The 25,437-nt window shown below is 42.9% G+C and overlaps 1 protein-coding gene across 3 annotated transcripts in view; it reads left to right on the top strand.

The window, feature by feature from the left end:
* Nucleotides 1–25,437, top strand: part of LOC106573344 (furin) — a 170,020-nt gene that overhangs the window by 124,609 nt on the left and 19,974 nt on the right. For all 3 annotated transcript variants that reach the window (XM_014148311.3, XM_014148313.3, XM_014148315.3), the window contains exons 7-8: nt 13,639–13,727; nt 19,094–19,266. In XM_014148311.3, coding sequence (XP_014003786.1) covers nt 13,639–13,727; nt 19,094–19,266 — 262 coding nt within the window. The remainder of the gene's footprint in view (nt 1–13,638; nt 13,728–19,093; nt 19,267–25,437) is intronic.

The following is a 25,437-nucleotide window of genomic DNA, read 5'->3' as shown; positions in this document are numbered from 1 at the left end:
GACAAGGTAAAAAAAAAAAATCTGTCATTCTGCCCCTGAGCAAGGCAGTTAGCGCACTGTTCCCCGGGCGCTGATGACGTGGATGTCGATTAAGGCAGCCCCCTGCACCTCTCTGATTCAGAGGGGTTTGGTTAAATGCAGAAAACACATTTCCGATGAATGCATTCAGTTGTACAACTGACTAGGTATCCCCCTTTCACTTTCCCTATTCCAATCTGCACTATCAAAACAATCCTGTAGTTTATCATCTGCTTCGTAAGACCATTTCTCTACTGAGCATATCACGGGCACTTCCTGCTTGAGTTTCTGTTTTTAAACAGGAAGCAGGAGTATAGAGTTGTGATCTGATTTGCCAAAGGGGAACGAGGGAGGGCCTTGTATGCTTCCTTGTGGGTCGAATAACAGTGGTCCAGAATGTTTGCAGCTCGTGGCACAGGAGACATGCTGGTAAAAGTCATACGTCACACATTTTAGTAATGCAGAGTTAAAATCCCCTGCCACAATAAACACAGCCTCGGGGTGTACAGTTTCCTGTTTGTTTAGAGCCTCGTACAGTGATGATAACAGATGTGAAATAGAAGCATCGGCATTTGATCATCCGGTATTCCGGGTCGAGTGAACAATAGGACGAAATTCTCTGCTCTAGAGTCTGCATACCATTTGTTGTTGATGAAGAAACATGATGACAGGGCTGCTGTCCACAGACTTGTAGTTTCTAATCCAGCCACCACCCTATCTGTCTCTGGGCTTGGCATTAATCCCTGTTACTGTATATCCTATCAATTGTGAGAGACAGTGCACGTATCCAGTGACACAGTTCAACTTTGGATCCCTTATTGGTGCACCTTGGTTAGTACGAGGTAGTTCCAGTATACATTTGGCTCTGTGAGGAGAAGCAGCTAGCTGCAGCAGGTCTTCTCACATCCAAAGCACTCTACTGTGACACCCACCCACTGGCACAGTGATGTTTGAATGTCCTCCCTTTGTTTCACCTCCCCTGAACAATCTTCACCTAAAGTCTGGACACCTCTTACACCTCTGACTGCCTCGCCTGGTTCACCAACTACTTCTCAGACAGAGTTCAGTGAGTCAAATCGAAGGGCATGTTGTCCGGACCTCTGGCAGTCTCTATGGGGGTGCCACAGGGTTCAAATCTCGGGCCAACTCTTTTCTCTGAATACATCAATGATGTCGCTCTTGCTGCTGGTGATTCTCTGATCAACCTCTAAGCAGACGACACCATTCTGTATACTTCTAGGCCTTTCTTTGGACACTGTGTCAACTAACCTCCATACGAGCTTCAATGCCATACCGTGGCCTCCAACTACTCTTAAATGCAAGTAAAACTAAATGCATGCTCTTCAACCGATCGCTGCCCGCCCGTCCAGCATCACTACTCTGGACGATTCTGACTTAGAATATGTGGACAATTACAAATACCTAGGTGTCTGGTTAGACTGTAACTCTCCTTCCAGACTCACATTAAGCATCTCCAATCCAAAATGAAATCTAGAATCGGCTTCCTATTTCACAATAAAGCATCCTTCACTCATGCTGCTGTTGGATTCGACATTTTGAACATTGAGATATTAAATAAATGATAGGAAAGAAGCATATAATCAAAGGAGAAAGAGACTGGGTCTCTGTAGAACGACAGATAGCTGTGGAATGTGTTGGGGGACGGGAGCAGAGCACCGTGTTGATACAGGGGAGACCGATGGACATCTGTGGATTAGATGGAGGGGTTGAGGTCAGGACAGATTCTGTTAAGGGAGTAATAAGGGTTTGGTATCCTGTTACCCTCTTTCTGTTGAACCATAAGATGTAAGGATTGGAGAGAAGGCGTGTCTTAAGTAGGATGTATATAACTGTGATGGAGAGAAATGTTTTGCTGTCTAAATACAGCTGTACAGAACCTTTGAGAATATTTAAACTTGATTAAAGCTTCTCTGGTGTCTGTGTTATTTACTCTGAAAAATAAGAACCTAACACTGCCAAACATACCCTCGTAAAACTGACTATCCTATGGATCCACTGGTGGTGATCCACCACCACTGCAACCTGTATGCTCTCGTTGGCTAGCCCTCGCTTCATATTCGTCGCCAAACCCACTGGCTCCAGGTCATCTATAAGTCTTTGCTAGGTAAAGGTCCGCCTTATCTCAGCTCACTGGTCACCACCCACCCGTAGTACGCGTTCCAGAAGGTATATTTCACTGGTCACCCCCAAAGCCTATTCCTCCTTTGGCCACCTTTCCTTCCAGTTCTCTGCTGCCAATGACTGGAACGAATTGCAAAAATCACTGAAGCTGGAGACTCATATCTCCCTCACTAACTTTAAGCATCAGCTGTCAGAGCAGCTCACAGATCACTGCACCTGTACATAACCCATCTGTAAATAGCCCATCCAACTACCTCATCCCCATATTGTTATTTAATTTCTTTGCTCCTTTGCACCCAGTATCTCTACTTGCACATTCATCTTCTGCACATCTATCACTCCAGTGTTTAATTGCTAAATTGTAATTACTTTGCCACTACGGCCTATGTATTGCCTTTACCTCCCTAATCTTACCTCATTTGCACACACTGTATATAGATTTTTTCGATTGTTTTATTAACTGTACGTTTGTTTATTCCATGTGTAACTCTGTGTTGTTGTTTTTGTCGCACTGCCTTGCTTTATCTTGGCCAGGTCGCAGTTGTAAATGAGAACTTGTTCTCAACTGGCCTACCTGGTTAAATAAAGGTGAAATTTAAAAAAATTAAAAATACTCCTGCAGTGTTGGAGGCAGTTATGTGAGACGAAGAGAGAGAGCCTGGTATATAGAAAATGTTTTCCCTCTTTCACTACCTCTCTTTCTCTTTTACACAACTCTTGCCCCCGACTCCTGACCTCAAAGTTCAACACATAAAAAGTGCCCGTCTTTTTAAAGGCCTGGCTATGTTGTTTACCATCTTCCTCTGTTTCTATCTGTCTGAGGCCGTGTGTTTATTTCCCAGACAGCCCAGAGCTTTGAGATGATTTAACAGATAGACTTCAGGAGGTGATGTTGGCAGGCGCCCGACCTTCCACCTTCACACCTGATTCCTCTCTGTCTCTCTCGCTTTCTCTCTCTGTATGTCTCTCTTTCGGTCTCTCGCTCTCTGTATGTTTGTTCCATTATTACCCTCAATGTCCAGAGAGAGGGACCAGAGGGCTGAGTGATTGAAATTGTGCCTGTATGTGTGATGGAAGGCTGCTGTGCTCTTGCTCCAGTCACTTCAATAAGGCCCAGGGCAGTGGGCAGCAGTGATTGAGTTCTGCAGATGGTCTAAGCCCCTGAAACCCCCAGCAGACCAGACACCATCCCCAATATACAGACACTGAGCAGGCCTGATAAATAGAAGATTTAATCAGGTGTGTCAGTGGTGTGAAGAGTTAGTCCTTCCTTGGTGAGACACGGCACGTTTTTAATTGTCTGTCTCATTAGTTTGGCTTGCTTTGTTTCTTTGTTTAGAAGCCTCTTTGTTTGACTGGCTTTATCCCACGAGTCTCCTTTAAACCACTGCCGAATTAATCACTTCATTATAGTTAAAGTGTGTGTCTCATTGGGTTGGCGTGCATCTTCTAAAGCCATTTTCAGAAAGCTTATCATTGTTAGGTAGTCTTAATCCCATGAGCCTGGTCGAGTCGCCTGATGAGCGATTCTCTTTAGATGTGCAACCAGAGACGTGTGAGCACTGACAAGGGCAGTTGATTGCCCTCTTCCAAAGGCCTGAAAGAGAGAGAATGCTCCCGATCGATTTGGCTCAGGAGGAACTCCAAGTAACTGTTTGAGCAGCAACCAAGCCTCTAGCTTCCTCGGGGCTCAGTTAAGCCAAGCAAAAAATAACCTAATCCTTTTAGCAGACCGCTGGATCCAGCCCCATTCACTCACACTGCCACAGCACAGATACCCCACAGCCAAAAGCTCCACTACAGTAGGCAGCGGCAGAGCGCAAATCCACCACGTTAGCCAAACATCGCTCCGGCATCAGTCACACACTATAATACGCTACATGACCAAAAGTATGTGGACACCTGCTCATCCAAAATCATGAGCATTAATATGGAGTCGGCCCCCCTTTGCTGCTCCACTCTTCTGGTAAGGCTTTCCAACAGATGCTGGAACATTGCTGCAGGGACTTGCTTCAGCCACAAGAGCATTAGTGAGGTCGGGCACTGATGTTGGGTGATTAGGCCTGGCTCGCGGTCGGCGTTCCAGTTCATCCCAAAGGATGTTCAATGGGGTTGAGTTCAGGGCTGCAGGCCAGTGAAGTTTTTCCACACCGATCAGGACAAACTATTTCTGTATTTACCTCGCTTTGTGCAAGAGGGCATTGTCATGCTGAAACAGGAAAGGGCCTTCCCCAAACTGTTGCCACAAAGTTGGAAGCACAGAATTGTCTATAATGTCATTGTATGCTGTAGTGTTAAGATTTCCCTTCACTGGAGCTAAGGGGCCTAGCCCGAACCATGAAAAACAGCCCCAGACCATTATTCCTCCTCCACCAAACTTTACAGTTGGACCTATGCATTGGGGCAGGTAGCGTTCTTCTGGCATCCGCCAAACCCAGATTCGTCCATCGGACTGCCAGATGGTGAAGCGGGATTCATCTTTCCAGAGAACGAGTTTCCACTGCTCCAGAGTCCAATGGCAGCGAGCTTTACACCACTCCAGCCAACGTGTTGGCATTGCGTATGGTGATCTTAGGCTTGTGTGCGGCTGCTCGGCCCTGGAAACCCATTTCATGAAGATCTCCACAAACAGTTATTGTGCTGAAGTTGCTTCCAGAGGCAGTTTGGAACTCGGTATTGAGTGTTGCAACTGAGGACAGGTATTTTTACTTGCTAAGCGCTTCAGCACTCGTCAGTCCCGTTCTGTGAGCTTGTGTTGGCCACCACTTCCAGGTGGTGTCGAGCTTGTGTTGGCCACCACCACCACTGCTGAGCCGTTGTTGCTCCGAGACATTTTCACTTCACAATAACAGCACTTACATTTGACCGGGACAGCTCTAGCAGGGTAGAAATTTGATGAACTGATTTGTTGGAAAGGTGGCATCCTATGATGGTGCCACGTTGTAAGTCACTGAGCTCTTCAGTAAGGCCATTTTACTGCCAGTGTTTGTCTATGGAGATTGCATGGCTGTGTGATTGATTTTATACACCTGTCAGCATCGGGTGTGGCTGAAATAGCCGAATCCACTAATTTGAAGGGGTGTCCACATAATGTGTAGTGCATATTTCAGACCTATTTGTCTGTGTCTAAAATCAGAACATTCTTTGCGGAAGAGACAAAACAACACAAAATCACCACATTGCCTCATACCATTCTGAAGTAAAGGGACAAGGCAACCAATAGGCTGGAAGAGAATGTATAAGCCTGAAGAAGAGAGAGAGATACAAAATATTCCCTCTCTGTCCCCCTCCGTCCCTCAGATAAGATAAAGAGGGCACAGTGACCTTGTAGATAGTATTTAGGCTACCTGTCTTTGTCTGCCATGGACTACTGCAGGGGTGGCCTTCCAACCCTCCTTCTGGAGAGTTACTTGGGGATGCAGGCTTCTGGGTTTACACTGAGGAGGGGAGGCTGCATGATGGATGCAGCACCTTTATAATTGGTCTTCTCACATGTTTAACACCTAACATGGAGTAACTTGAGGACAGAACCCTTCCTTTCTGTCTGCTTCAGTCGTATAGGTAATGTAGCAGGTTGTTCAGTTAACCCCATGACTTAGGAGTTGGGTACAACAGGTACTGTTCAGAGAAGGTGTTATTTTACGGGAACACAGCCTTTGACTTGATAGTCTTGTCTGTTCTGTGTGACACTTTAACCAGTGCATTAAGGAGAGAAAAAGAAAGAAGAGAGTGGGTCAATAAAGTGCCTCTAAAATCATTTCCTGCTATTTTTGTTTTGACAAATGTAGAATTAAGATGTCATCTGGTCATCAGACCCACACTCCTGGGCCACTTCCACACATGAAGCTGTCATCTGTCTCATCTGAAAGGGGTCCAGTTCAATTACACTCTGTAATCACGCAGCATCTGTGTATTTGTCTGTTTGTGTGTCTGGTAAATTTGGATGGCTACCCTCAAGCAGCCCAAGTTTAAACATTTGAAAGTGCCTCCAGGCCTTGCACTTTAGTTGTTGACCGCTATGGGTGTGGTGGATACCCTCCCCGCTTACACATATTTGGGCAAATTATAATTGTGCCACGATACCCGCTGCCACAAATACCATTTTGAGATCCTATGGATGAAACAATGATGTCACTGGCAGCCAGGAATAATTTAGAAAAAATGCAGGCCCAGACAGGCCAGTTGCCTCCTGGCTACTGTGTTGAATTGGACCAGTATAGACATAATCAGGGTTAGCAGGGCTGCTTTCTCTCTTGATGGCGATTAAAACCATGTAGTGTGGTGTGCCTTAGGATCCCCCCTTTCTTTAAAATTCAATCTAACACTCTCAGAAACGAATGCGACACAGGGTTTCTGTCTATGGCAGGGATAAAAATGTGGGTTTAATGTTTTTTATGTTTGGCCAGCAGCCAGAGGGACATACTGTGTTTGTGGGTGATATGTGCTAGTGTGCACGTTTTTAGGCATGTTTATGAGTTGTCACTGAACTGTCACGTTCAGTGTGTGCATTCGTGCGTGGGTATGTGTGATTGTGTGTGCACATTGACAAGTTGACTGTTCTGTTCATGGATTGGCTGATAAACATGTTACCAAAGCAACACAACGAACAAGCACAACATCTTAATTGCTAAGATTTAACTTTAATTGCTTCTTTGTGTTCACGGATGGTGTACGACATGTTAGCATATGCTGTGCATGGCATATTGGGGGAAAGGGCAGAGCTGTCAGTGAAGAATAGCCATTTTCATGACAGTGTCATTGCTTATAAATCACTCTAATCCAACGTGTGATAGCCAAGGTCAAGCGATAAGCGAAGTGTAGAAAACATAATTTAACTTTTTTCTCTACTTTCCAAGCCTTTGTCACAATTTCTCTTGAGCTGTGCAAAACTTTTCTGTGTCGATTAGTATGAATTGTAAAAGTGTCTTGTGTTGCATTTTTTCTATACATTATGGGTAAATAGCAGGTGGGTAATGTAATGATTTACAGAGCCGTGCTCCAGTGTAATCAGCTTCTCAGCTTGAGATAGAGCTCCTACCCTTTTCCTCTGACGCACCAGCAAGGTACTATGTACTAGGGTTTAATAGCAGGAACCAGGTTACCGAGATTTACAGAGATTTCCTGCCCAAACCCACTTCTGTTTCCTGGGATAACTAACTGTGAAAAACTGTAAATTATAATAAATTATTTATATGAACAGCATGAGGTGAAATGGAACTGTTAAATGATATGCAATGTCTAAATCGGGCATCTCCATGACCTCTCTGCTATCTGCATGATCAATCATCAACGCTCAGGGTGGGAACAGGAAGCGCACCACATTATGCAGCACAGTTCACAATGCATGTGTACAGTATCATGTCATCAGTTGGTAAAAAAAAAATCTTGTGACAGGTACTTTACATTTGCTGCAGCCTATGCTAGAGTAATATTAGGACTGAATGCGCGTCTAATTTACACATCTCCATCTCGCTTTGGGGTCACCTTATTTTCTTATTGTAAAGATCTTTTTTATTTTTTTATTGGAGCTGCAGAGTTTTAAAACAACCTATCATTCAAATATCATTGCTTTAAATCAGTACGCACGCAAGCACTCTGTCTTTCTCTCCATCAATTTGATTCAAATTGAATCCCCCCAAAATACTGTTCAAGATTGATATACAGGTAACTGCCAAAATATAGGAAACACTTGAGTAAATGACGGATACAAAGTATATTGAAAGCAGGTGCTTCCACACAGGTGTGGTTCCTGTGTTAATGAAGCAATTAACATTCCATCATACTTAGGGTCATGTACAAAAATGCACAGTTGCCCATTGTTTTGGCTACAATGGCTAGTAGAAGAGATTTCAGTGACTTTGAAAGTGGGGGGGTGTTAATTAAAAATGAAAAGTTGAAATGAGTCAATAAGTATTCAACCCTTTTGTTGTGGCAAGGCTAAATATGTTCAGGAGTAAAAATGTGCTTAACAAGTCACATAATAAGTTGCATGGACTCACTCTGTGTGCAATAATAGTGTTTAACAATATTTTTTTTTATAATTTCCTCATCTCTGTGGAATGCTGGCCCATGTTGACTCCAATGCTTCCCACAGTTGTGTCAAGTTGGCTGGATAGTAGTAAGGTTGCTAGCTAGCACTTTTAGCATCTTATGCTATCTAGCTAGTTGGCTAGCATTTACTGCTAGTAAAGTTGCTAGCTAGCAAGCTAGCATAAACTGGGCTAGTCCTTATCTAAATGACAGGTAGGAACACATTCAAATCAAATGTTTTGTCACATGCGCCGAGTACAACAGGTGTAGACCTTACCATGAAATGCTTACTTACAAGCCTTTAACCAACAATGCAGTTCAAGAAATAGAGTTAAGAAAATATTTACTAAATAAACTAAAGTAAAAAATATAATAAAAAGTAACACAATAAAATTACTTAACAATAACAAGGCTAGTCAATGTGCGGGTGTACAGGTTAGTCATGGTAATTTGTACATGTAGGTAGGGATAAAGTGACTGCATAGATGATAAACAGCACGTAGCATAAGTGTAAAAACAAAAGTAAATGTAAATAGTCTGGGTGGCCATTTGATTAATTGTTCAGCAGTCTTATAGCTTGGGGATAGAAGCTGTTAGGGAGCCATTTGGACCTAGACCTGGTGCTCCGGTACTGCTTGCATTCATAACCCTAGTGGGGAGGCTGGGCGGCAGTTACCCCAGTGGGCTAGTTATACCCATCCGCAGCACTTGAGATTCAAGTTTGGGGAAGATGATTTTCATCATAAAAATGCACCTTTATAATAAAAGCATTACATGCATAATCAGATTTGTGGTCACTTTTTAGAATGGTGTTTTCCTGCTAATGTAACATTTGCGCTTATAGCCTAATGCCGTGTGCGCATTACTGAGCTGAAAATGCGAAGAAATAGCCTAATGGTTTATTAACATTTTAAGCTAAACGTTCTCATCTGTTGCGTCATGCTCATTGCTTAAGAGGTTTTTTGATGCTAGTGGTTGTATTGATTTGGGATCTATCGCATCTAACAACAATATGTATTTCCCATACAGAATAGAATAGGTCACCTTTTGTACTATGGAGGATAATAGATTGACAAGGCTAGTGCTTTTGCTGTTCGTTAGAGCTACTCATCTTGTTGGCTGACGAAAAGTAAATGTGGACAGTTCTTCCAATATCCATTTTCTTTGTACCTTTTTATTTAACTGGGCAAGTCAGTTAAGAACAAATCCTTAATTACAATGACGCCCTACCCCGGCCAAACCCTCCCCTAACCCAGACGACGCTGGGCCAATTGTGCGCAGCCCCAATGGGGCTCCCGTTCACGGCCGGTTGTGATACAGCCCGGGATCGAACCCGGGTCTGTAGCGACGCCTCTAGCACTGTGTAGCAGTGCCTTAGACCACTGTGCCACTCGGTCATATCTTCAATATGTGCACCGGAATTGGATAAGGACGTGCGCAGTTGTGTCCTCGATGTGTCGGTCTTCACTTATAGCCTGTGAGAAAGACCCGATCACGTGATAGAGAGCCATGTGAGTGAGAGGTGCTTCGGCACGCAGCCGGGAGAAGGGTATAATAAATATTATATTCAACCCAAGGGCACAACGGCCACTAGCTGCAAAAGACATGGATTTCTTTAGGGGGCATTGTGGCCACACACAAGGGATGCAGCCGGGAAATTCGAGGCATTATCAAGTGCTTGTCAAATTGTGAATGAGTGACTGATGTAGTGTGTGCAGCCTGCGCAAAAAAACATAGCAGAGCTCATGCCTTTCATGCAACTTTTTTCAAATCATCATTAGTCGGATCATGCAGCCTTAGAATGTATTAAAAATCATAACATAGCTCAACATTTGTATCACAACTAAAGTTGAAGCATGTAGGATGAAAAAATGAAGCATGTAGGAATACCTGTTTCTTTGTTAACCACTCAACACCAAATAGCCGCATGTGCACACTCCCTCAAATCATTTAGAGAAAATATCCTTTCTATTTTATTCAGCTGTGTTCAATTGTATTCTTCATACTATAAAATAAAATTCTAAGCAAATCTTGTCTGCTAAATGAACTAGTGTAGCCCACAGTCATATGGCATAGCCAGATCAGGGCCTAACATAAGTAAATCTCAGAGTATGCTATTCTGTTCTTCAGAAATAGACTACATTTTCTTCATATATTACATGGATTTAGACTTTTTCAAATGTAGATGTTCCAAATGTTTGCATGATTGGGTTGTAGGCTATGCATGAAAGCCAGGAGATGCTAAATGTGTTTGTTAATAATGGTCAATTACCATGAGACTGACAGTTATTTTGTTGACAATCACTAGCTGACAAAATTTCGTGACCACCATATCCCTAGTTGCTCCTAGATGTTTCCACTTCACAATATCAGCACTTATTGGCAGCTCTAGCAGGGCAGAAATTTGACAAACTGACTTGTTGGAAAGGTCCTACGACGGTGCCATGTTGAAAGTCACTGAGCTCTTCAGTAAGGCCATTCTACTTCCAATGTTTGTCTATGGAGGTGGCATGGCTGTGTGCTCGTTGTCAGCAATGGGTGTGGCTCAAATAGCCGAATCAACTAATTTGAAGGGCTGTATATATATTTTCTATATATAGTGGAGTTGCTAAAACAAAAGTGTATGTCTGTGTACGTGTGCGCGTATACTTGTGTGTGTTCAAGTTCAAGTTATATAGGTCACGTGTAAGTACAGTGAAATGCTTAACTTGCAAGTCCTACCCAACAGTGCAGTATTCAATATCAAGATAGTGTAACTAATAAGAAAACTAAAAACCAAGAGAAATAAGAGAGGAAGCTATATACAGTACAGGGTCAGTGGCAGTACCAAATTAACAATGTGCAGGGATTACCAATACTGGAGTATTTGAGGTAGAAATGTACATGTAGGCAGGGATTAATAGAAAGTGAATGGTAGAAATACTAATGGTAATGGCAATCAATAATTAATGAACAGCAGCTTAGTGGTAGTCATAAATCTAATCAATAATATTTTTAGCAGCAGCCTAGGTGTGGAGGGAGAAAAGTAGTTGTTAGCCATTTAACAGTCTTATGGCCAGGGGATAGAAGCTGTTAAGGAGTCTGTTGGTCTGAGACTTGATGCATTGGTACCGCCTGCTGGACAGGAGCATGGAGAACAGTCCGTGTCTCGGGTGGCTGGAGTGTTTGGAAATGTTTCGGGCCTTTCTCAGACACCGCCTGGCATCTACGTCCTGGATGGCTGGGAGCTAACCCCAGTGATGCACTAGTCTGTCTGCACCACCCTCTCTAAGGTCTTCCGGTCGAGGGCGGTGCATTTGCCATACCAGACAGTGATACAACCAGTCAGGATGCTCTCGATGTTGCAGCTGTAAAAGTTGCTAAGGATCTGAGGGGCCATGCCAAAAAATGTCAGCCTCCCGAGGGCCAATAGGCACTGCCGTGCCTTCTTCACGACTGTGCTGATGTGAGAGAACCATGTTAAGTCCTCAGTGATGTAGACATCGAGGTACTTGAAGCTCTTGACCCTCTCCACTGCGGCCCTGTCGATGTGGATGGGGGTGTGCACCCGCCCCTGTTTCCTGTAGTCCACGATCAGCTCCTTGGTCTTACTGACATTGAGGGAGAGGTTGTTGTCCTGGCACGACATTGCCAGGTCTCTGACCTCCCTGTAGGCTTTCTTATCGCCGTTGGTGATCAGGCCTACCACTGTTGTGTCTTCAGCAAACTTGATGATGGAGTTGGAGTCGTCGGTGGAGGGCACTATGGTGTTGAATGCTGAACTGTAGTCGAACAGCATCCTCACATAGGTATTCCTCTTTTCTAGGTGGGAGAGGACAGTGTGGAGTGCAATTGTGTTGTCTGTGGATCTGTTGGGGAGGTATGCAAATTAGAGTGGGTCCAGGGTGTCTGGGATGATGAAGTTGAGATGTGCCATGACCAGCCTTTCAAAGCACTTCATTATTACAGATGTGAGTGTTAGAGGGCGGTAGTCATTGTCGCAGGATGCCTTAAGAGTTTTTGGGAACAGGAATGATGGTAGTCAGCTTGAAATGTGGGGATCACAGACTGGGACAAGGAGAGCTAGAAAATGTCCTTCAAGATGCCTGCCAGCTGGTCTTCACATGCCCTGAGGACACGCCTTGGAATACTGTCTGGCCCTGCGGCCTTACAAGTGTGTTTGTGTACGTGCGTACTTGTGTGATGCCCAACAGCATGCCAGCAGCAAGGTAGAACTGAGAGGTGTGATGAACCTGCCGTCCTCAGATCACCTGTCTCTATCTCTTTACACAAGGCAATACTGCTCATAATCATTGATGAAGGTCACAGTGAATAATTCATACATATCAATAGTATCCCATATTTCTCTCTGATGGCCTGCGTCCAGTGACCGTCCATCATAGTTTTAGACAGTGCCTTGTCTTTCAGGTTTCACTCCACATTTGACAAGGTAGCACGTCCGGTGAACAGGTCACAGTTCCATAGCCGCAGGCAGAACAGTTGGCCCTCTGTTTTTCGTCTATTCGTTGGTGTGCTGCTTGGGCGGTATCCAGATTTTTATATAATGGGATTTACGGTATTACCGGCATAGCACACAAGTTAGCACTAAAAATGGGGGAAAAAAGCTGAATGGGCGTCTATTACCAGAATGCAAAAAAAAATGGCACAAGTAATAGCAGCATCATATAGACGCTGTTAACTAAATGCTAACAAGCGAAAACTAACATAAACTAGTTGTGATGCTGCTCTTCCTTCAGAAAGCGTGCATGTGTACATGGATCAGAGGGGAGAAAAATGGAGTAGGGAATAAAATCATAGTATGAAGCACAGGGAAAGAATGGCAGCTGTACAGAACTCATCCAGAGCTGTTTGACTTCTGAAACAGGATAGAAAGCCATTATAAGATATCTGATGGCAAACATTTAGTATTGAATTGCATACAAGTGTAATCACCTCATGTTGGTCGCACAACAGCGACTCACCAATAGATATAGAACGCTATGGACTCACCAGCTCCTGCTTTCTACCATTGTGCTATTTCCAAACAAACACGTGACAGGCTCAACTGTTCTGGGGAACTACGGTAAGCTTCATAATGTAAAATAATGTGACAGGTGAAATGAAGAACGTGATCTGCTTTATCTCCTAACGTATTAAACAAGTAGACTGCCGTTATTAACTTCATTAAAAAGTAGCTACTGATATTCACATTTATTGAAACTTTAATGAAATAGTTTGGACAGTATTACAGTATTGAAAAATTACAGTGTTACGGTATTTTTCCAAATACACCGGTATACGGTATATATACGGTACACCGCCCAAGCCTGGTGCTGCTGTGTATTTTTAGCAGCCGTTCTAGAAGTTATTGTTTTTGAAGATCCCTGCGCGGTTCAGGGTGGTTACTATGAGCAATGAGTGTTTTTGTTAATGAATCCTAACTTGTCTCTCTCTGTCTCTCTCATTTAGACATGGAACACGGTGTGCTGGTGAGGTTGCTGCGGCCGCCAACAACGATGTTTGTGGGGTGGGCGTGGCCTACAACGCCAAAATTGGAGGTGATTGAGGCATGCTCTGCCAATAGCCAATTGTGATTGGTTGACTAGGGTCTGCTGTCAGTTGAACCAGTGTCAATTTCAGTAGAGCACACCGTAGTGATCTCTATACTTGCTAGCTGCCACTTCTGAATATTTACCAACTTTTGGCGCTAATCTTTCGTCAAAACCAAGTACTCTAATCAGTCTAATGGACTATATCAAGCAACTGTCTGGCCTTTACCAACTTGTGTCCCTAAGCACTCTATCAAAGACAAGCAGCCAACAGTGGAGCCTTGAGAGCAGTCCCCAGCAGTCAGCCATAACTCTCCTACTCCTCCTAGCATGCATCTCCTGCTCTAGCAGCTCAGTGTGTGTGTTCTCCTGCTGGGCCGTTCCTAATTACTGTACAGTGATTAGCATTTAGTGGCTGCGTTGACCCCAAACACACACACACTCATCTCTCACAGCTCACAGCTTTTAGACAGGAGCCAGTGAACACAGCTGGAGGGAAAGTAACCCAGCAGTGTCTCTCTATGGGATTCTAACCTCCTGCCAATTTTTTAAATTTTATTTAACAAGGCAAGTCAGTTAAGAACAAACTCTTATTTACAATGGTGGTCTAGGAACAGTGGGTTAACTGCCTTGTTCAGCGGCAGAACGACAGATTTTTACCTTGTCAGCTCGGGGATTCGATCTAGCAACCTTTCGGTTACTGGCCCAACGCTCTAACCACTAGGCGACCTGCCGCCCCATGACACTAATGATTATGATGATGATTGTTATAGCGGCATTAATGTGTTAGCTACTGCATGATTCAAGACATTTCCATTCACATTTACCTCAAATCAAGACCCCAATTCATCTTTCAAACACCATCTTGCTTTTATCCAGACTGATTGCTCCATACACACGCAATCAATTTGTGTGTGTCTGAAGGGCCTGTTTTTTTTTTTTCCCATTTTTGTTTCATTTCACCTTTATTTAACCAGGTAGGTTTCCTAGAGTGTGTAATTGAAGTCTTTATGTGGTTTATCATCTGTCTCCGAGATGCAGCAGATAACCTGTGGTTAGCTAGTCAGGTACCGTTGCAGTATAGGACTTATTTGACAATGGCTCATTTCACGCCTTCTGCTACCATTAATGTTCAGAACACTGATCTGAGACGTTCCACATCAAAGCTGCGGACAGGCCCTGTCACAAAGAGCAAGTTTTTCCATCTCAAGATCTTAAATAAAACAATTACTATAGTAAGTGCTAGGTAACTAACGATTCACCGATATGCATCCTCTAGTTCAAACATAAGTTATGAGTGCATCAGTCTGTGGGTACTCCAAACCGATCCAAATACATGAGCATGCATCGGTCAGAAAATCGATTCAAACATTACAAATCGCCGTTTCGCAAATGTTTATTGCTCAAATTACTTGCTTTCTACCTTCCAAAAATACCTCTCATCTTTTGTGACAACTGCGTCCTCTCCTTCAGTGTCGAACTAAGCATGTAATTATGTTGACAGTCATTAATCTGCAAGTCGTTTGGCATACCAAACAACCCCAGGCAATATCAGTAGCGTAGTCAAACTGTGCGCGCTGGCCAATGAGAGGTAGGCCTATTCCTGATCTGGCACATCTGCGCTTCAGCATTCAAATGTTTGTAAAATGGCTTGTTCAATATTAGGCTTTATTAGTTGAGTGACAACCAATGTAATTTGCTAGGATATTTTTATCAAATGCACTGTTGAAAATTGTTTTAACAGAATGAAAGTAGCCTAAGCTACCATCTTTGGAATATTTTTATTCTGTACAGGCTTCCTTCTTATATATGTAATATTGTTGGTCCATCCTCAGTTTTCTCCTGTCACAGCCATTAAACTCTAACTGTTTTAAAGTCACCATTGGCCTCATGGTGAAGTTTGGAAAGACGCCTGTATCTTTGTAGTGACTGGGTTCATTGATACACCATCCAAAGTATAATTAATTACTTCACTATGCTCAAAGGGAAATTCAATGTCTGCTTCTTCTTTTTTTACCCATTTACCAATAGGTGCCCTTCTTTGTGAGTCATTGGGAAACCTCCCTGGTCTTTGTGGTTTAATCTGTGTTTGAAATTCACTGCTCGACTGAGGGAAATTACAGATAATTGTATGTGTGGGGTACAGAAATTAGGTAATCATTCAAAAATAATGTTAAACAGTGTTATTGCACACAGAGTGAGTCCATGCAACTTATTACAGTTGAAGTCGGAAGTTTACATACACTTAGGTTGGAGTCATTAACTCATTTTTCAACCACTCCACAAATTTCTTGTTAACAAATTATAGTTTTGGCAAGTCGGTTAGGACATCTACTTTGTGCATGACACAAGTATTTTTTTCAAACAATTGTTTACAGACAGATTATTTCAGTTAATTCACTGTATCACAATTCCAGTGGGTCAGAAGTTTACATACACTAAGTTGACTGTGCCTTTAAACAGCTTAGAAATTCCAGAAAATTATGTCATGGCTTTAGAAGCTTCTGATAGGCTAATTGACATCATTTGAGTACCTGTGGATATATTTCAAGGCCTACCTTCAAACACAGTGCCTCTTTGCTTGACATCATTGACATCAAACGAAATCAGCCAAGACCTCAGAAAAAAAATTGTAGACCTCTACAAGTCTGGTTCATCCTTGGAGGCAATTTCCAAATGCCTGAAGGTACCACATTCATCTGTACAAACAATAGTACGCAAGTATAAACACCATGGGACCACGCAGCCGTCATACCGCTCAGGAAGGAAACGCGTTCTGTCTCCTAGAGATGAACGTACTTTGGTGGGAAAAGTGCAAATCAATCCCAGAACAACAGCAAAGGACCTTGTGAAGATACTGGAGGAAACAGGTACAAAAGTATCTATATCCACAGTTAAACGAGTCCTATATCGACATAACCTGAAAGGCCGCTCAGCAAGGAAGAAGCCACTGCTCCAAAACCGCCATAAAAAAGCCAGACTACGGTTTGCAACTGCACATGGGGACAAAGATCCTACTTTTTGGTCTGATGAAACAAAAATAGAACTGTTTGGCCATAATGACCATCATTATGTTTGGAGGAAAAAGGGGGAGGCTTGCAAACCGAAGAACACCATCCCAACCGTGAAGAACAGGGGTGGCAGCATCATGTTGTGAGGGTGCTTTGCTGCACGAGGGACTGGTGCACTTCACAAAATAGATGGCATCATGAGGACGGAAAATTATGTGGATATATTGAAGCAACATCTCAAGACATCAGTCAGGAACTTAAAGCTTGGTCGCAAATGGGTCTTCCAAATGGAGAATGACCCCAAGCATACTTCCAAAGTTGTGGAAAAATGCCTTAAGGACAACAAAGTCAAGGTATTGGAGTGGCCATCACAAAGCCCTGACCTCAATCCTATAGAACATTTGTGGGCAGAAATGAAAAAGCATGTGCGAGCAAGGAGGCCTACAAACCTGACTCGCTACACCAGCTCTGTCAGGAGGAATGGGCCAAAATTCACCCAACTTATTGTGGGAAGCTTGTGGAAGGCTACCCAAAACGTTTGACCCAAGTTAAACAATTTAAAGGCAATGCTACCAAATACTAATTGAGTGTATGTGAACTTCTGACCCACTGGGAATGTGATGAAAGGAATAAAAGCTGAAATAAATAATTCTCTCTACTATTATTCTGACATTTTACATTCTTAAAATAAAGTGGTGATCCTAAGTGACCTAAGACAGGGCATTTTTACTAGGATTAAATGTCAGGAATTGTCAGAAAAAAAACGGAGTTTAAATGTATTTGGCTAAAGTGTATGTAAACTTCCAATTTCAACTGGATGAGACTTGTTAAGCACATCTTTACCCCTGAACTTATTTAAGCTTGCCATAACAAAGGGGTAGAATACTTATTGACTAAAGACATTTCAGCTTTTCATTTTTAATTAATTTGTAACATTTCTAAAAACATAATTCCACTTTGACACTGTGGTATTGTGTGTAGGCCAGTGACACAAAATCTCAATTTAATACATTTTAAATTTAGGCTGTAATACAACAAAATGTGGAAAAGTCAAGTGGTGTGACTACTTTCTGAAGGCACTGTATCTAGATAGGTATCGAATCGTCTTAAAAGGGTAAGATGCACATCCCTAGTAAGTGCCTATTGAGTGTCAATTAAAGTACAAGTGCCTATTGAGTGTCAATTAAAGTACAGGGTTGTCAGCCATGAATGGAAGTTTAATATGTGCAACAGGTAGGGGCTATTGAATGCAAGTTTTAAAATATATTGTTAAAACGTTTCTAGCCTGCTTTCTACCACAAAACACCAGGAAATGGCCAAAAATAGTAGAACCAGCACCTGCTTTTACGGTATGTTTTGACTATTAGATGTTCAATATTTCTTTTGAAAAAAATATTTAAAAACGAATAGTTTCACCATATTAAAATGAGTGTTCAGTTCACGTAACAGGGTTGACCTTAAAATGAGGGACAGATGTAAATGAGTCACTAATCACATTAAATAAATAACAATCTTCAGAAATGACATTGCCAAAGCAACAAAGGCTTTACAATGATGGTGAAAACTTGGAGACATTTGGCAGTTAAAATCTTCCTAGAAGTCACAGAGGATACACATGTCAAAATGCATAATTTTGCCAATTTGGCAAGTCTTTATTCATATACAAATTTGGATTTATTGAATTCTCCATGTGGTCTATATTAAAGGGCCCTTTATTTAATGTAACTGGCTTTTAAAATTCAATATTGGTGCACAATTTCTACTTAAAAAAATAAGGCACTCATTTCATGGAATGACACTGCTACTGGGCCAGTTGGTTTCCCTCAGGTCACAGACACTGTTGGAGGCACCGTAAAAACCCTAAAACCCTTCCGCACTTGTTCGTCAGAAGGAATGTTCTGTCAATCTTGCGTTGTTTGTGAGATGTATGTTTTCTTACCTGGTTGTTTAATGAAGGAGAAGGTATTGACTCTTGTTTTAATGGCCAGCTGTGCTTGTTTATAGCTACAACAGTAAAAAGTGTGTGCGTGTGAGTAAGTGAGCATACGTCTGCATGCTTGTGTTTGAGAGTACAATTGCTCATCACATCTGGCAGAGTGACAGGCTCATAAGCCCTTTGTCGCCCCAGTGTGTTTGTCAATATGACAGCCAGACACAAAAGGCTTTGTTTCCCAACTGCATCATGTTTATAGCACCCTACCTCTTCTCTGCTCATGCTGTCTCTCTGTTCCTCTGTCTCTCTCTTTCTGTCACCTCTCTTTCTCCCTTTGTCTCACCCTACCTGTCTATCTACTTTATTTTACCTCTAATTTCACCTGTCTCTCTCTCTCGATCTGTGTACTGACCTTGCGTGTGTGTGTCCAGGTGTGCGTATGCTGGATGGAGAGGTGACAGATGTGGTGGAGGCCCACTCCCTCAGCCTCAACTCGCAGCACATCCACATCTACAGCGCCAGCTGGGGCCCAGAGGATGATGGGAAGACGGTAGATGGCCCCGCCAAGCTGGCCAAGGAGGCATTCCTCCAAGGAGTCACTGAGGTCAGTCAGTGGAGCTAATTCATTACTGGAGCACACTTGGTTTATGATGCATACCTACCTAGGGTTGTTGCGATGACATTATTGCCACACCAGTGTGACCGCAGAAAAATTCTATGTGACCCCTGAGTCACGGTAATCTCCTTTTATGCACTCTGGACATGCTTTGGGAGTACTGAACTTGCTAACGACCATTAGGTCGTTAATGGCCTGGTACTCAGGGCTCTATTGTCCCTCTAACCACTCTGACATCAATGCAAATGCAATCGAAAGTCACATCAAACACTTATCATCAAAACAGTAGCCTATCATACTTTTACAACTCACCTCACTGTGATGATCAATTTGAAGGTTGAAGTTCAACAGCAGGTTGAAACAATGTAAAACATGGTTGTTGTGGATGTTGTTTCAAAGCCTAACAACGAAATGGACAGCGCTTTCTAAGTTGATGATTAATTCAAAACACCCATGAGCATATTAGAGTTTATTAGCCCAAGCGCCAGACCCACCCACTGGGGAGCCAGGCCCAGCCAATTGGAATTTGTTTTTTTCCCCACAAATGGGCTTTATCACAGACAGACATAGGTCAGGTTCATTAGCTGTCTGAGTGGCTAGACTCAGACAATCCCGCAGGTGAAGAAGCCGGATGTGGAGGTCCTGGGCTGGCGTGGTTACATGTGGTCTGCTGTTGTGAGGTTGGTTGGACGTACTGCCAATTTCTCTAAAATAACGTTGGAGGCGGCTTATGGGATGAAATTAACTTTCAATTCTCTGGCAACAGCTCAGGTGGACATTCCTGCCGTCAGCATGCCAAACTTGAGACATCTGCGGCAGTGTTGTGTGACAAAACTGCACATTTTATAGTGGCCTTTTATTGTCCCCAACACAAGGTGCACTTGTGTAATGATCATGCTGTTTAATGAGCCTATTGATATGCCACACCTGTCAGGTGGATTGATTATCTTGGCAAATAAGAAATGGCCACTAACGGGTATGTAAACAAATTTGAGAAAAATAAGCTTTTTGTGAGTATGGAACATTTCTGGGATCTTTTATTTCAGCTCATGGAACATGGGACCAACACTTTACATGTTGTGTTTATATTTTTGTTCAGTATAGATGTTCCAAAGCCGTGGATCAGCGGCTTGTATGTCTGGAGGACAGGAGATGCTAAACGTGTTTGTCATGTAAAAGTCTGCCGGCTTTTGCATGACAATAACCGTCTGATAACATTTTATGACCACCACAGCACGATACCTACCAGATTTTGTTTTAAAGACACATACGCATAAGAAGGGTAGAATAGGAACAACTGTATGGTCCACCAGGGAAAAATTGTATTGGAAACAAGGTATTGCTGTTTAAAATTTTACACACATTATCACAAATGATCTTCAAAATAATTAGGTTTTCCATGATAATATTTAGTAGAAGGTGTATCTAAATTAAAGCGATGCAACCACCATACCTGACCTAGAGTATGTTCTGGCCTGGAGCACCAGATTGAACTGTCATATCATGCCAGAACTGTAACTATTCACCTCTGCTTTATTTGATCAGTTTACTCAGAGCATTTGTTATTAGCTTAGCAGAGAATACGCTGTAGGCCTGACATGATAGTTACACCAGGCCAGAACACCTAATCTCACCCACCAGCCGGCTCTCTCGCTGTCGAGATGTCTGGTTTCCGAGCGCCTCAGAATGGGACTTGACTGGAAGTCTATGACAGGAGCGGAAAAAACAACCGCTGGTTTTAATTGGCTGATCCTTGTCCACCACCATCTAACATATAACCCTTAGAAACAATCCTCTGGATTTCAAATCACCATCTAGCATAACCTTTAGAACCTCCCCTCTGTATATTACCATATGTATTTATATATTCCAGCTACCAGTCACTTTTCAGCCCTCTTTACATGTACAGGTAACTACCAAAATAATTTATATACGCTTGACTAAGTTAGGGATACAAATTATATTGAAGCAGGTGATTCCACACAGGTGTGGTTGTTGCGTTAATTAGGCAATTAACATCCCATCATGCCTAGGGTCATGTATAAAAATGCCAGGCAGGCCATTAAACATGATTTATGCTTGATCCAGCAATGCAGTGCGGAGGGTCCGTAAGGAGGGTGTCACGCAATTAGGGAGCCTCCAGAGGCTTTAAGAGGCTAAATCAATCTTTGTATGGCAATGTCGTGCGCTTCTAAAAATGTGTAACAATGCGGACGGTGATAGATGCGGTATAGAGGTCAATTAAACGGGGGATAGAAGGATGCTGGTTTGGCACACATTTAACAAATCTGATCTAACAAAGTGGATATTTGTGAAATCTGTCATGATTGATGTATTGTTACAGGCTAACAAGGTGGTTACTGAAGTCCGGTTTGAATATAGTTGGCTGTTTTCGCTGCATAACATATTGAAGTTATCCCTTTTCAGGTTTAGAAGAAGTGACTGCTAAATGCTAACTTCCATTCCTATAAGCTGGTAGCATAGTGCAGTTGATTGATGACATGAACATGTTTTGAGGTTGACGTCCATACAAACATTATACTCCAATTTTTACCTATGTGAAACACACATATAAACAATAGCCTAAATCTGCAATGAGGCGATTCGGCATCTTTTCCTCAAGGCATCTTTCCCAACGAGTTTCCATGGCATTTCTTTTGTTTTGGTCAAGTTCCATTGACCTCTTTACCGCATCTATGGAAGGGGACACCTTTTTACTTCATGCTATCTTGACTGAACTTCAGTGTCAAGCACCGGGAAACGGATTACAGCATCTCATTCTCAGAAAAGTTAAGGTCTTATCTTTTAGTTTAGCTAGTTGCTAGTCGTAATTAGCTGGCTAGCTATAGAGATTAGCCCTGAATCACTAAGAGTGGTGAAGACTAATTTATTGGATGCATATGACAGCTCCCCAAAGCGCAAGAAGTATGAAAGCTCTGTGGCTATGCCCCATTGGATGACAGTGCCCCCCATCCACAGGGCACAAGTGATGACTGAATAGTTTGATGAGCATGAAAGCAATGTAAACCATATGCCATAGCCGTCTCAGTCACCAGATCTCAACCCAACTGAATATTTATGGGAGCTTCTGGACCGGCGCCTAAGACTGCGTTTTCCATCAACAAAACACCAAATTATGGAATTTCTTGTGGAAGAATGGTGTCGCATCCTTCCGATATAGTTCCAGACACTTGTAGAATCTATGCTAAGGTGCATTGAAGCTGTTCTGGCTTGTGGTGGCCCAATAACCTATTAAGACACTTTGTTGGTGTTTCCTTTATTTTGGCAGTTACCTATATACAGTGCATTCAGAAAGTATTCAGACCCCTTGAATTATCCACATTTTGTTACGTTACAGCCTTATTCAAAAATTGATTGAATCCTTTTTTTCCCTCATCAATCTACACACAATACCCCATAATGACAAAGCAAAAACGGGTGGATGGGGAGCGTCGCTGCACAGCTATTTTCAGGTCTCTCCAGAGATGTCAGATCTGGTTCAAGTCCAGGCTCTGGCTGGGCCACTCAAGGACATTCAGAGACTTGACCCGAAGCCACTCCTGTGTTGTCTTGGCTGTGTGTTTAGGGTCGTTGTCCTGTTGGAAGGTGAACCTTCGCCCCAGTCTGATGTCCTGAGCACTGTGGAGCAGGTTTTCATCAAGGATCTCTTTGTACTTTGCTCTGTTCATCTTTCCCTCGACCCTGACTAGTCTCCCAGTCCCTGACGCTGAAAAACATCCCCACAGCATGATGCTGCCACGACCACGCTTAACCGCAGGAATGGTGCCAAGTTTCCTTCAGATGTGACGCTTGGCATTCAGGCCAAAAAGTTCAATCTTGGTTTCATCAGACCAGAGAATCTTGTTTCTTATGGTCTGAGAGTCTTTAGGTGCCTTTTGGCAAACTCCAAGAGGGCTGTCATGCGCCTTTTACTGAGGAGTGGCTTCCGTCTGGCCACTCTAACATAAAGGCCCGATTGATGGAGTGCTGTCCTTCTGGAAGGTTCTCCCATCTCCACAGTGGAACTCTGGAGTGCTGAGGGAGTGACCATCAGGTTCTTGGTCACCTCCCTGACCAAGGCCCTTCTCCCCCGATTGCTCAGTTTGGCCGGGCGGCCAGCTCTAGGAAGAGTCTTGGTGGTTCCAAATTTCTTTCATTTATGAATGATGGAGGCCACTGTGTTCTTGGGGACCTTCAATGCTGTGGACATTTTTTGGTACCCTTCTCCAGATCTGTGCCTCGACACAATCCTTTCTCTGAGCTCTACGGACAATTCCTTCAACCTCATGGCTTGGTTTTTGCTCTGACATGCACTGACAACTGTGGGACCTTATATAAACAGGTGTGTCCCTTTCCAAATGATGTCCAATCAATTGAATTTACCACAGGTGGACTCCAATGAAGTTGAAGAAACATCTCAAGGATGATCAATGGAAACAGGATGCACCTGAGCTCAATTTCGAGTGCAGCGACGCTCCCCATCCAACCTGATAAAGCTTGAGAGGATCTTCAGAGGAACTCCCCAAATACAGTTGTGCCAAGCCTGTAGCGTCATCACCATGAAGACTCGAGGCTATAATCGCTGCCAAAGGTACTTCAAAAATGTACTGAGTGAAGGGTCTGAATACTTATGTAAATGTGATATTTCTGGATTTTTTTGTTTTACATTTGCAAACATTTCTTTACTTGTTTTTGCTTTGTCATTATGGGGTGTTGTGTGTAGAATGATGAGGGGGAAAAATAAGCCTGTAACGTAACAAAAATGTCAAATGTCAAGGGGTCTGAATACTTTCTGAAGCGCTATAGCTTCCTCACTTATTCCTTATTTCTCATGTTATTTTTTATCAGTTATAATATTTTGATATTGAATACTGCACTGTTGGGTGGGGCTTGAAAGTTAAGCATTTCACTGTACATGTCCATGTGACAAATAAAAGTTGAAACTTGAACTTGAACTCTGGATTTCAAAGTGCGAGCAGTGCAAGTGATTTAGGCTAAACAAGGAAGTGAGTTCGGGATATCGGAAAGTATGCATCTTAAAATAGTTTTCACATAACTTTATATATCTGAACTCAGAATCAATTGGGCTACCCAAAAATAATATTGTCACTGTGATAGAACATTTATTTTGATTGACGATTTTCTGCATTTTAATACAGCTGTGGCAGGCTCTCTCTCTACCACTCCGATTTTAACCCACACCCCTTTCAAGTCCTATTTTGTTGCACAGTGTTTCCAGTCTTTATATGCAATAGCAATTGAGCCTGGGGACGAGTTTACAGAACACCCAATACATTACCCATGTCATTCCTATCTCGTGTAATCCCAGCCTACACACACACGCACACCCTCTGGCAAAGATTTCCAGCTGGCAGGCAGACGCTGGAATAAGTTTGAGTAACAGAGTTGCCGGTTCCCATGCTTTAAAAATAAGTTATGTTCCGGAACTGTATAGATCACTTTAGTTTCGGGTTCGGGTTCTGTTCCTCAAATCGTTTTGTTATTTTTCAGTTCTGTTCCCCGAACCGGTTCCAACCCTTGGTGCAGACTCTAGCGCAGTGGAAGTCTCTACTTATTGTTCACCCGTCTTGGAACACCTGATAATCAAATACCAACCCTTCTACCTCCCGAGAGGTAGAAGGGTTGGGTAGAAGGGTTTTCTTTGTTATCGTGACTGCTGAATATATTCCACCTCAGGACAACAACAACAAGCTGGAGCTGGAGTCTTATATCTCCCTCTCTAACTTTAAGCATCAGCTGTCTGAGCTGCTTACCGATCACTGCTTTGCTTTATCTTGGCCAGGTCACAGTTGTAAATGAGAACTTGTTCTCAACTGGCCTACCTTGTTAAGTAAAGGTGAAATAAACATTTAAAAAACATATCAACACATCTCCTCCACTGGGGCCGATAAAGTCCTAGACCACTGTTACTCAACCCACAAACAAGCATACAAGACCCTCCCCCATCCCCCCTTCGGCAAATCAGATCATGTCTCTATACTCCTGTGTCCTGCTTACAGGATCAGAGGCTATGTTGCAGGACTGCTTTGCTAGCGCTGACTGGAGTATGTTTTGGGACTCTGCTGATAGCATCGACGCACTAACCACCTCCGTCTCGTGCTTCATCAGGAAATACATTGCAGACGTTGTCCCCACAGT

Source organism: Salmo salar, chromosome 16, assembly GCF_965601325.2.
Source record: "Salmo salar chromosome 16, fSalSal1, whole genome shotgun sequence".
Lineage (NCBI taxonomy): Eukaryota > Metazoa > Chordata > Actinopteri > Salmoniformes > Salmonidae > Salmo > Salmo salar.
Note: the sequence above shows the minus strand (reverse complement) of the source record. Positions and strands in the feature narration are given on the sequence as shown.